Source organism: Gallinula chloropus, assembly GCF_964237585.1.
Source record: "Gallinula chloropus genome assembly, chromosome: 12".
Classification (NCBI taxonomy): Eukaryota; Metazoa; Chordata; class Aves; order Gruiformes; family Rallidae; genus Gallinula; species Gallinula chloropus.
This window is the reverse complement of record NC_140097.1, coordinates 6,125,494-6,138,691: the sequence shown is the minus strand read 5'-3', so window position 1 is coordinate 6,138,691 and position 13,198 is coordinate 6,125,494. Positions and strand designations below refer to the sequence as shown.

At 41.6% G+C, this 13,198-nt stretch overlaps 1 protein-coding gene across 1 annotated transcript in view; it reads left to right on the top strand.

Annotated features, from left to right (window-relative positions):
- Window positions 1-1,531: 1,531 nt before the first annotated feature.
- TAFA1 (TAFA chemokine like family member 1) overlaps window positions 1,532-13,198 on the top strand; it is a gene marked incomplete at both ends in the record, with an annotated part of 217,278 nt that continues 205,611 nt past the window's right edge. The window contains one exon of the mRNA XM_084269492.1: window positions 1,532-1,649. Coding sequence (XP_084125618.1) covers window positions 1,532-1,649 — 118 coding nt within the window. The remainder of the gene's footprint in view (window positions 1,650-13,198) is intronic.

Genomic DNA, 13,198 nt, shown 5'->3' with positions numbered 1-13,198 from the left:
GAAAAAGTACGCTGTATACTGCAAAGTAAACAGTCGGAAATGAAATTAATCCTACGCTAAGCATGCATCAGCCACCCTGTACGGAGGAAGGAAGAGCCTCATGCTGATCAAAATGATGTTTTGGTATTTTCTATTAATAATATTTGTAAGCTACTGTGGTTCTCTTCAGCTAATTAGACTTAAAAAGCTCCCCAAAGACTGTCTGCTGCTTTAAAATCAGGGCGGAAAAAACCCAAATCAATAAATTGTATATGCAATATATTTTATTAGCACTGTATTTCGCTATTATTTTCATATTGTTAATACTCCAGCTGCAGTAACCCCCCCGATATGTCACATCCAGACTCTTTATTTTTTTGTTTTAGCTTAAGGACACGATTTTTTCTGTGCGAGAGGTTTTAATCTTTCAAAGTCTTTCTTGCTCTGTGAAAATGATGTTCAGCTGATTGGATTATTAGATAGAAAATGGCATCGCGTCATTGGCTGAATAAGGAGAGTGCCTGAAGTTTGATTAATTTGGCACTACGAAATGCAGCAGAAGGTGTTGTTAAGGGAACTGGACGATGTGTAGCGTAGCTGAGCCTTGCAAACCTCCCGATCCTTGCAGGAACTGAGGAAGAGCTGCTGAAGTTAAAAACTCCGAGGGAAATTTAGCCAGTTAGTGGGATAATGAATACAGGTATGCAGAATCACAGCTTCTATATTGGAAAGCCAAGTACGCCAGGGCTGGGGGACAAAGGGATTGCTCTTGACTTTTGCAATAGGAATATTTTTTAAAAATAATTCACACAATGTGCTTTGTGAAAAGATTGAATCTTCTTTAGAGTACGTAGGAAATGAAGTCTGGCCATACTCCAGTCTCTTTGCATGCACAGGTCGAACAAAAGGAAGCTGATTTCATCTGGGGATCAGAACGGAATTCTCAGAAACAATTATTTTGTTTAGCAGACAGCATCATGATTAAAAATTAATGCTCACAAAAGTCAAAAACAATAAAGTGTTACCTTCTGGGTCAGTATTAGCCTGCCAGGGAGTATTTTTGAAATGCATCTGGAGTATCTGATGATGTTGTATGCCCATCTGTAATGTGTTTAAAGTAGTTTGGATATTGTCTGGGAATCATTTATTTTTTTAGCTGGCCATGTGATTTTTTTATTATTATTTTTTTATAACTCCATTTTAAATATGGCTATGGACCAGTGTGTAAATAGAAAGCTGGAAAATATTCTCATTGGTCCGGGGCTTTTTTTAGTCCTTAGATTATTAGAGTTTCATTTTTACCACTGAATTCCTAAAGTTATCCAGGTGCCTGTGTTGACATCTTGTTACCTCAACTGTCCTTTTTGGATGTGACCTTTGTATGACAATTGCATCTTTCCAGGGGGGAATATTAACCCAGAGACAAAAGGCATTTAGCAAAAGGAGTAAAAAAGAATAATAATTTAAAAAATTATGCTGTTGTAATGGAAGCTGACTATCGTGTGCTGCAAGGCAATGGATAATAATGTCTGTCTAATATTTTGTTTAGAGAATGGCAGTGGTCTCTGCAATGTCCTGGGTCCTGTATTTGTGGATAAGTGCCTGTGCAATGCTGCTCTGTCAGGGGTCCCTCCATCACACTTTCCAGCAGCATCACCTGCACAGACCAGGTAGGACTAAGATCAGCTGTGGGATGCCATAAGATTGCAGGCTTGCTGCCCATGCTTATGTCTGTCTTGATAAATGATTGAATAATCATAAAATCCTTCTTATGGTTTAACTTTTATGAGTTGTTTGCCTTTGTATTGCACAACATCATTTTATTAAATTTGTTTTGGTTGATATAACATATTTTGCTTTGACAATTTGATGTTGGAATATTCATTCTTTAACATCAACTTCTGACTACTTCCTGACCCAGGAATCCCACTTGGAATAACTGCTTAGATTGTCTCTTTATCCTTATTTCTATTTCCCCTTCTCCCCATTTCATGCTGTTCTGGAGTGGGTGTGTAACTCAACAGACATTGTGACAGCCCAGGTTTGGATAGCTTTGCAGTTATCTGACCCAAACTGGACACAGGTTTTACTGAAAATATTGGTCCCAAACCTCACTCAGAGTCAGTGTTTACTGGAGGACGGGTATTTGCCTTGGCATAAACAAGACACGTTTATTCTGAGACTCTTGAGGCTCCCTCTGAAAACTGGTGGGGTTGCAAAAGCCCAGCCCAGGGGAGAATTTGTGGCTGTCCTTCCACAGAGTTAAATGCCTGCAATGTCAGATTGAATCCTACTGATTAGCAGTGGGAAATGCAGCTCACTTTGGCTGTTGTGATCAGCAGAGACTGCACATTAGTAGTTTTATTGTGTTTTTATTAATAGGAATGGATTGTGCAACTTCTTCAATTGTTAATTGTGCTTTGAGGAATAAATATGTGCTGTATGAAAGATTGAGGAGCTGGCGTGTTGTAGCTAGCACAGCATTATTATCTGGTTAAAATCAGATGGGCCAAGAATGTTGCTTAACAAATCTGGATCCAAGGAAAGGTGGGAGATGTTTTAAGAGCTTTAGAAATGAAAGATGGAAAAAGTTAACTCGGTGATGAATCATTTAACAGTGTGGTAACTAATATTTCAATGTGGGTTTTTTTTAATCTAATGGCATACCTTCAGAGATGGACTGTGGTCTTGAACTGTAGGTCTTTAGCAACCTTGATGACTCTTCTTTTTTCCCAACCACTCTTGTTGTCCATAAGTCATAAGTATTGGCATCGTCTGTTAATGTCTTGGATGGACCAGATCTGGGTTGTGACATTAGAGCATCAGATTAACTAATGGTGTTCTGTCTGCTAGTTGGCAGTAGAAGTTTGAGTGTGTTAAGTTGGAGTGTTGAGGTTCTTTAGTTGGGACTTGTGGAGACGCAAACAAAACACTCTTCACACTGCAATAGTGAAGTCATGCTGCTGGCTATTTGAGTCTGTCCCCCAGTGAAGGAAATAGGGAAAAACAGCCCAGCTAAACAGAGAGGTAAAAGGAAAATGTAATCTTGTTTTGTAAAATCAGTTGAAACAAGTGACATTATGAGAAAAAATGAGAGCTGGGCAGACCCAGAGCTCTGCAACATTTGCCTAAGCTTGAAAAATCGCCTTTTTTATGAAGCAGGAGCAGCAAGACACCAAGTGCATACCAAGCATTGGGGAAATGTGAAAAAATGACAAAACCTTTCACTCAGAGATGTGATACAGATAGAGTGAAGGTTTTACAGCTGCCTCATCACCTACTTAGAAACAGCCAAGCTTTCCCTCCTGCGAGCCTTTCTCGGGCAGCTTCTCCGCACCCTACATGAATAAGATTGATGGTGTTCTGATCCCAGGCAGCCAATTTCAGTCTCTCAAGAAATAATCCACTACATTGACAGATGAGTGGAATTTGACATGATGTTCACCTCAGATTCAGATTGGGCTGCACCTGGGAAGTACCAGCTAGTGAGTGTCCTTTAGGGAAACTGTTAGAGATTTTGGACAATTTCTGCTGTCACAACAGAAAATCAAGACAGTGTTTTTAATAAGGCCATGAATTTGCAGTCTGCCAACTGAATGTGAAAGGTTGTACATAAAAGGGATGGAAATATGTTAACTAGCAAACTGAGTGATTTTAATGTATTCAACTGCAGTCCCTGAGCACACCCTATTTTTCATATTTATAATATTAGGAATGCGTCATTTACTTTTAGTTAGTCACTGTGTAAGTAAGATTAAAATGTTCAGCCAAATAAAAGTGAATAAAAAATGGATGCAGATGAGCCAGTGCATAATTTCAGTAATTTAATATTTGGTATATGAAATTTCAACTTATTGAATCATGGCAAATATAGCTGTAATCAATAGCATGCTCAGCATAGCTTTTCCTTCAGTTCGTGATCTTCCATAGATAATGAGAGGCTGTAAAAGAAGAGATTTTGAGCTCTTCCAGCTCCCATCGTGGGGCTACTTTGGTTCAAGATAATAAAAAAAAAGCGGGTTCCACTCTATCTTGTGCTTCTCATACGTGATGAATAGAAGAGTCTCGCTGAGCCCAGGAAGGTGCAAGGAAAAGATAAAATCCTCATGGAGTGTATTTAGCATAATAAACTTGAGCTGAACTCGGTGGGTTAGCACGGTGAATATACCCACCTGTACTGGGGGTAACCCAGTTCTAAAACGCTGGAAACCAAGGGTGATGTATGAAAGGCTTAGTTTATCATCAGGCTTCTGAGCTTGTTCTTTTTCTTTTCTCCTTCCGACACATTCCTAAGCCAGTGCCTGAATGGGTTGAAAGATTTCCACACACTATGTGCAATCACGGAAGTTTAAAGCTTCCTTTCAGTGGAGCATAATTTTTCAGTTTTATAATTCAGTACTTCTTTGTGCTGTTAGATGTAGGGGAAGGTACAAACCTGAAAACAAATGCGATAAACTGCTTTACGTGACAGTATTTGTAATTGGCTGTAGCTTTACTTTCCCTCAAATGTTGACAGGCAGGCACAGATAGTAAGGGCATAGTAAATATTGCTGGAGTGTAAGATGGGTGATGTTGTAGGTATTTGTACCTGTTCATATATTCTTTCCTCTCTTCAACCAGATAAAGAGTTTGGATGCCACTGGTAAATACCCTTAAGGACTGGTGGCTGTTCCTTCTGACTGGTAGGTGAGGAGGGCTGGGTGTATTTTTTTTGGCTTCCTCACCAGGGTCCAGAGGAGACCTTTGGAATGAGGTAGCTGAACACTGTTGCAGTATAATTCACTTTGGGTAATATGTATGGCTTTCTATAGGTTTTTTTAATGACTATTTCATTTTCATGATAACTGTTGGACAAACTACATTTGAACACATTCACAGGAAATAACTTTATGTAGGAACAGAATTCCCTTTTTTGTAGTTCCCATGCAAGTATGTAACTTCTGTGTGAGTTAAGAAACAGTGATAATGAGAAGAATTCCACCTTGGCTGGTTTAGGCTCTGAGTTACACACAGTTGTAGAGCTGTTGATTTGGCCTGATGATTAGTGTGGACTGGTTGTGATCTGCAGAGTTAGCTGAGCGCCTGTCCTAGTCTGTTGATCATCTGATTGATGGTCCTGCCCCTGCCTGGGGGTAGGAAGTGGATGCTAGCATTTGGCAGGACAGCAAGATATTAACAAAGCAAAGGGTTCAAGTTTAAAAAACCAAAATAAAATAAAAATATAGCTACTCCCCCTCAACCATGCAATTCCTAGCAGATTTTTGGCTTTGTTCCATAAATGAGGGATGTCTTGCTCCCAGAGAGGACCACCAACTAGTGCTGGATCCCAGTGGATAACTCTGGGCACGTGTGGCTTAAAAATACAGGAAAGCACTTTGGATTCACCGGTAAGATTATGTGAAATAATTAGCTGTGCATCAAGGATGCTGGGTTAGTCTGGCGTCCAGTGTAAAAACGTGAGGCAGGCACAAGCAGAAACATGTACCTACTGTAGCAATGCTGACATTTGCAAATATGTTAATTAAAAACAGGCCCGTTAGGGGAAGAAATCATAGATTGAGTCAAGGCTGGAATTGCCTGTCTACTAAACACGAAGTACCTCTTGTTGTGACAGTGGTTAATGACGTGCCCATTAAAACTCATTTTAAGTAGTGATTCTCTGTGCCTCACGTTATGAGGAGGGAAATCGGTCTCAGAGCAATTCTGCACAAACTAACAAGCAGCAGCAACCTAAGGATGCTCTGACTGTGTTTCTCAGCAGACAGCATTTTGCAGAAACTTGAGTCTGTGGCTGCGAGGGAAAAAAAAAGTCTTAGTTCTGATCTTGGCCTTCCCACTGATTTTTTTTTATAGCCTTGGGTGAAACTGCATATTTTCACATTTCAAAAGGTCTGCTCTTTTCATATGCCCCATACACGTGGTTACTCAGTTCAAAACAGACTGGGAAGAACGTTGGTCTGAATCTAATTCCTCAGGAAAGTGTAAATAAAATATGTGTCTTTCCTTTGCAGAGGAACTGAGATTTGGAAGATGAATTCAATGGGATTTTTGCTCTTAATGTTGATAGAAGCAAGTGTAGGACTTGGTAGTTGAGACATGTGTGCAGTTTCTGTGATTAGCAGGAATTGTATTGTTAATCCTGCTGTGTGAAAGCAAATTGTTGCCATCAACGCACAATGTCCAGGTTGTCATGTACCAACTTAGTGAGTGCTCAGTAGATTGTCATGGATGTAAAAGCTGAAAACTGGTGTTTCTTGCTGTGTTAATAAAAATGAATAAATTGATGAGCTCTGAGGCTTGATTCAGACCTTGCTTACACCTGTAAATGCACAGGGGGCACAAAACATATCCCAGTTTGTTTGTGATCAGAAAAACCTGCTCATGATGAGCTATTCCAGTCACTCACTAGAAATCAGCTTTCTCGTGGTGCCTTTGTTGCATATGCCTGGCCTTCACAGTCTGTTCCTGAACATGTGAGGCTACCAACTGCCAAGTAAGGGAATCCAGGTTGGAGGTACTTACCGTATTCCCAGTTGCATACAAAATGGATTTGGTCGTGTGTGGACAAAAGTATCTGTGTGTATTTTGCGTGGGCAGAGATCTGGTGTAACAAAATCAGCTTAGGGATGGGGTAGGATTACTAGCAGCTTGATAACAATAGATTGCCTACTGTGCTTGTGTGATGCAGGTTGTTTACAGCAGCAGACTTTATTAGAAGTGTCACAACTTGTCTTATATTTTTTTTTACCCCCTGAAAAATCAAAGTTCTGAAGGAGAAACCGTGTGGCTGTCGGGTGTGTTTTCAGCCCCAGAGTTACCTGTGTGGGCTTTTTTAGTGGAAGCTGTTAGCTGACACACAGAAGTGAAGGGGGATTTGTAGGTAGGCATTGCCAAGGAGCAACCAGCACTCTGGAGAGGGTCAGAGGCAAGAGGACACCTCTCCCCTTCACTGGAGATGGGTGTGTAGCTGCGAGGCTCGCAGCTCAGTTGCAGGTGGAAGGAAGCTGTCACCAGTCACACCGCTGCCTGTGACGCCTTGTTACTTCTGATCCAGGGAGACGAAGCAACCTGAGGGGGAGCAGGTGTTGCAGCTTGATGGACTGTGAAGAACAGCATGGCCAGGGTGCGTGGTGGAGCGCTGAGCAGGTTGCGGTGCCCAGCGTAGCTCCACAGGAGCTGCCAGAACTGTGGCTGCAGTGCCTACAGTCGCCCTTGTACAAAGGAACAATGGGGAGGTACTAACAGTGGTATTTAGAGAGAAAGGATGTGCCCCCTGCATGTGTGGCTTACACTCAGTGTCTGTCCTCTGTTTTGGTCCTCCCAGCCATGCTCCCTGTATAAAAAAGACAGGGATGTCCTGGAAAGTGTCTAGTGGAGGGCAATGAAGGTGATTAAGGGCCTGGAGCATCTTCCCTACAAGGAAAGGCTGAATGAACTGGGGCTGTTCAGCCTTGAGAAAAGAAGACTGAGAGGGGATCTGATCAATGGTTATAAATATTTGAAGTGTGATACATGGGGAAATGGCCAGCCTCTTCTCAGTGGTCTGTGGGGATAGGACAAAGGGTGATGGCCTCAAGTTGGAGCACAGGAAGTTCCACACCAATATGCAGAAGAACTTCACAGTGTGGGTGACAGAGCCCTGGGACAGGCTGCCCAGGGTGTGTGGAGTCTCCTTCTCTGGAGATATTCAAGACCCATCTGGATGCTGACTTGTGTGACCTGTCTTAGGGAACCGGCTTTGGCAGGGGGATTGGAACCGATCTCTGGAGGTCCCTTCCAGCCCCTACAATTCTATGGTCCTGTCCCCATTCGCTGCCCCCTCAGGCCTGTCTGCAGACAGCAGCGCAGGCGGGTGCAAAGCATGTCCCTCTTCATGTGGCAGAAACTGCTGTAGGGAAACGGGGACCACAAAGCGCCTCTTGCTGCTATAGCCCAGGCAGGCATCTTCTCCTCCCACAGCCATGTGCTGAGCCTCCATCTCCAAGTGCAGCCTGGGGGCCTTGGTGAGTCATGAAGGGACCTTTCAGTGCACTGCGCTATTTGTAGCTTGCTGTCATGGTATTAAAGACTCTGAGAATTCATACTATGGTGGTTAAGTCCCAAGGAAAATTTGGCACCTACAAATATAACCCCCAAAGGCAAGCGACGTTGCTCTGCGCCGGAGTATTTCTGCTGATAACATCAGAAACCTGCCTTTAATGATTAGCCTACTTTAGTCCAAGGCTCATTTATATTTTAAAAGGCAATATCCAAGTGCATTTCCTCGTAAGATGGATGTGTTTTCTCCCATTAAGTTTCATATTGTTTTATCCTATCCTGCCCATAATCTTTGTGTTTCCTTTTGAATGTTTTCTTTTCACTGCTGTGAAATCAACCTTTGCTGTGAGCAAGATTTATTTTCCTGATGGGATTCAGCATTTTTGCTATTTTCAGATGCTCTGTACAGAGCAGTTCTCTCCAGCTTAACTTATTTTTTTCGCATGGCAGCGGTGCTGGAGATTTCTTTTCATTGTGCTCTAGGCAGGGACCACGAGGACTGCAGCACAGTTGGACTCTAAATTTATGAGACTCAGTCAATGATGCACAATGGGGAATTGGGGGTGTAAATTAAGCTGAATGAAGTTACAAAGCCCCGTGTATGTATCTGTGACTCATATTTCTATGCTCTATTTAGAAGATTGTTATCTGACATCTCTCTCTTGCCTTCTCTATTCCTTTCAGAACAACAGTTTTCCCCTTTTCCTTCGCAGCTGGTGAAGAAACCAGTCCTGCCCTCCTTGAAAGGTCACTTCAGTGACAGCAGGGGCGGGATGACTGTTGTAATCATATGGTTGTCAATAATTGTGTCATTCCATTGTAATCTGTATTTTGCTTTGAGAGAACAGCTTTGCTTGGAAGCTGAACTGATGGCAGAAATGAAGAACCTCACTGGGTTTTGGGTAATGCCGAAGTGATTCCTTGGAATCACCAAATCAAGATGGACATTCTGTTTTCTGAGATGTCTGAATTTCCTTCTACCAGGGTGCTCTCATTGTTGTGCCTTGCCTTTGAGTTATGGGTAACCTGGGACTAGCCTGTTCTATACTAGCAGTTCTCCCCCACAGTCTCATGTGCTGAGTACTTTTTAAAAGATAGAGCTGTGAAGTTTTATTTGTATACTATGCACTTTGCCTTTCACTAAATGATTAGGCGATTAAAAATGAGCTTAAACAGTGATCCTTGTCTGTTAGTTATTAGGAGAGCTACTGGTTCAGGTCACAATATGCATTTAATCCATCCTCGTGCATGATTCAAGACTCCTGTTGGACTAATTTGGTTTTGTGTAGATGACAAATCTGAATTGGGAGCAAAAATCACTTCCATAGTGAACTTCTGTGCCAGTGAGAGTTACATTGAGGGAGAACTTGATTGGAAGTGGAAGTTGTATTGGTGTGAAACTTGATTGGGAAAACTCCTATGAGCATAAATGTCGCTTTAGTGGAAAGTGGGGTGTGTGGAATTGTGACTTCCTATGTTGTAAATAATGTCAATACCCAACAGATCAGCCTGTGTGTAGGCAAGAGCCTCCGGATCTTAACTGCACACGCTCTGATAAAAGTTTATTATTTTTTTTACTGTCCTCATTAGTGCTCTTCAAAAATGCCGTTAAATATTTCTGGCAAGCAAAGCTTCACTGTAATTTTACTGTATTGTTAAGGATTTATTAATTATAATCTTTTCTTGCGGAGTCTATTTATATTTGATCATGACACTAATTGGTTGCCAAAACAAACTAGAGTTAATTGTGTTTAATTAAGTGGTTGGAAGGAAGCAAAGATAGTTTATTTGGAAAATCGGTTTCATTGATTTATATGTTTATTTTTTAAAAGAACATGAGTAAGTGAAAGGGAACTTATTGTTTAGCACCTCTTTCCCTACGTGCTGCCCAGGAATCATCAATAACACAGTTGTGACTTTGACCAGGTTCAGGAGCAGAAAAGTATCTGTCACTATATGTATTTGCCTATACACACCTACTAAGAAGTAAATGTTCACGTTCTGAATTTAAATAAAACCCAGGCAGAAATGAGATCAAGTGACACTGAAGCTAGCAGTAAGGTAGTGTGCAGAATGATGCATTTTGAAAAATGCGTTTCAGAGAAACCTTAGCTTCATTTCTGACTTGGCTATAGGTGCTTTGGATACGGAAGGCATGGCAAAATACATGAGACAGTTACTATATGAGTATTCTCTATAATAAATATATTAATAAAATAGTTATTGTATTTCTGTGATATAGTAATTTCTGTATTTCCTGTCATGTGTTTCAAATTCAGATGACTTTACAGTTCAGAAGCTTTTGAACACCAGCCTATTTGACGTTTTAGTGCTAAAATCAGAACTGAGTGGAGAGGGCTTAATGTGGGGGTTTCTGACCAAGCAGGTTTCTTAGAAACTAATTAAAAAAAAAAAAAGTTTCTCTGTTCATTCCTTGTTTCTGCCTTGATACTCCTTTGTGGGGATAAAAAAGCAGCAACCTTGTTGCAGTCATTTGAACCCCAGCAGCTATCTAAACCAAGTTGTTATCCTGATAGAATAAATTCTCCCTAGAAGCACACATTGAGATACACTAGTGGCTGCCTCTTTCCCAGAAGAAATCAAGACCTTAGAGACTTCAAATCCAATACTGATGCATGCAAGAGGAAGGTCATCCAGCTGGTACCATCTCTCATTCGATTTGCATCAGCACTAAACTTAAAGGAGGCCTAGTGTTTGGTCTAGTGTTTCCCAGAAGCTGTCTTTCCCCTCAAATCAACTTTCTCTGCTGCTTTAATAAAAGGTATTTCCCTTATGTAAAAATCTTGTTTAAATCCATAAGCTACCCAGGCTATAGCAACACTGCCTGCTGTGAATATCATTAACTCATGAAGGTCCTTTTCTTGGTGACTTGTGTCAGATTCTTTCCAGTCCAGGTGGTTGGTTGATCAGCCAGAAGTCACTAGTGAGGGTTATACAAAACCTCAAGAGATGAGATGAAGATAACAGAGGTTTTCAAGTTTGTAATTGGTTTCAGTTTGCCAGGGCAGGATCTGACAGAGACTGATTGTGTCTAAGCCAGCTCCCACATCCGTAGTATAATCATTTCTGTAGCAATATCATATTTTTGTGAGACTTTAAAATGGAGCTGCATTTTCACACACACACACACCCCCCAGGTAATTAAGCCTTTCCATGGCTGAAACCTCAGCACTTTCTTCATTAAGTCAGCTGCCTGGGTGGTGTTTATCTTAACCTTGTTTTGAGTTCCTCCAACAAATAGATGACTCCTTTAGTTTTAATTTTGTTTCTCTTGGTATTTCTATTATCTCTTTCTAGTTGGCAGGCAAGGAAATCAGATGTGCATCAAATGAAACCATTTGTCATGGATTAGTGCATGCAAATGCCTTGATGACAGCAATAGACAGAAGCCAGTGAGTGTCTGCATGCTAACTTTGGAAGTGAAAATTAATGAGGCCAAAACACCAGCGACAGCAGCCCCCCAGAAGTGATCATTCCATGCCTAAGAGCTAAAGTGACACTCTTCTGTCCCTTCCCTTGCCACTTGTTCTCCTACTGAACCCTTAAGACATTAGGGCAATGTGTGATAGCCCCTGCTGAGTAGCAAAGTGTCCATGGGAGCTGCTGGCTTTCCCAGAGCTGCTCGATAGAAGGACCTTTCCTCTGCTTATCCCTCTCCATTTGCCCCCACAGCAGAGGAGAAGGATGGCACTCATGGGTAGGCAGAAGTGGAGGAGACCATTAGTGATGTTGCAGTGTTCAAGCCCTAGTTTGTCGCAGCACACTGGGAGTCAGAAGGGCTGCCAGGCAGGATACATAAGTGAATCGTGTTGAGGTGGAATATATCTTCCTCAATGTCTGGGTTGCAAATGTTTTGCATTTCCCTTTTCCCTGAGGCCAGGATGGGTAATTGTTTAATGCTCGTCATCTCCTGCTGATAACGCACTGCACTGAAGGAGTTGACAGCAGTTATTAGATATTTATCTCATGCCTCTGATTGTGTTACTCCAGTTTCTTTATGAGCCTGCTTGGACTCCAACTTTGAGTCTGGAAAGGTCGGTGTGGGCTCTACTGAGTAGCTCACTTGAAGGGTGGTGTGAGGAAGAGCTGAGATGTGGCTGTGGGGAGGGAAACTTGAGATGTCCTGACTGGGAGCAGGCTGTGGACAACAAGGATTTTGTGCACATTTCCACACCGGATTTCCATCCCTCCCAAACTACCCAGTCCTAGATGCTGTAGTTCAGTTGAAGAACTACAATACAGCCAGACCTCCTGCTGTCTTATCTAGGTTTTGCTCCACTTCAATCTCTTTTTTTCCCCTCTCACTGATTACTCTGTCTCTCAATCTGTCTCCCTTTAAATCAATTTCCATTATTTACTTCTAAGTCTTTCTTTATTTAAGCTTTTTGGGCTCTCACTTTTAGAAAAGGTTCTCTGAAACTCCTCCTCTTAAAGTCAATGCACCTCGATGTGATGTTTGAGCAATAAAATGCCACTTGATTTCATCCCAACTAGATCACCACCCATGGTTTTATGAAAGAAATAATTTCAAACATTATTATTTGGAAAGAACCAAAATGGAGCTATTTGATCAAAAGATGTGAAACACTAAACACTTTCCACTTTCTGATATTAATACTGCATTTTAAATGTTTTCTGGAAAGGAGAAAAAACCAACTGGGAGAAATATAATCTATAAACTTTTTCATTCATACGAAAAAATGTTTCTGTTGGAAAAATAATGTCTCTGGATCAGAACTTTTCTTTAAAAATAATTCACGTGTACCTTGTGCCTGTCTCTGTGGCAGACTATGCGAGGCAATATACTATCAAAGCGGTTTTGAGGGGTTTTTGTTCCTCCTCTCTTCCTACCCTTATGCTTTGAGTTTGTGTATGTGTACTGGAACCAGACCTTCATCCTTATGCCACTGCAGTTTCTCCCTGTTTTGATACTGTAGTGTAGCCAAGACACCTTGTTAAACTCCTGATGTGACCACAGACATAAGCATGTTGGTCAGATGGGGTGATGCAGGCACTGGGAAGTGAACTCTTGACTGAGCACGACCAGGTCAGAAAATTGGAACAAATGCTGGTGATAAAAATAGGTGCTGATTAAAGGGAAAGGGATTTCTGCTTCCAGTGTGACTCACTGATGCTTTCCCCTAGTAAAACAGTCCCTTGA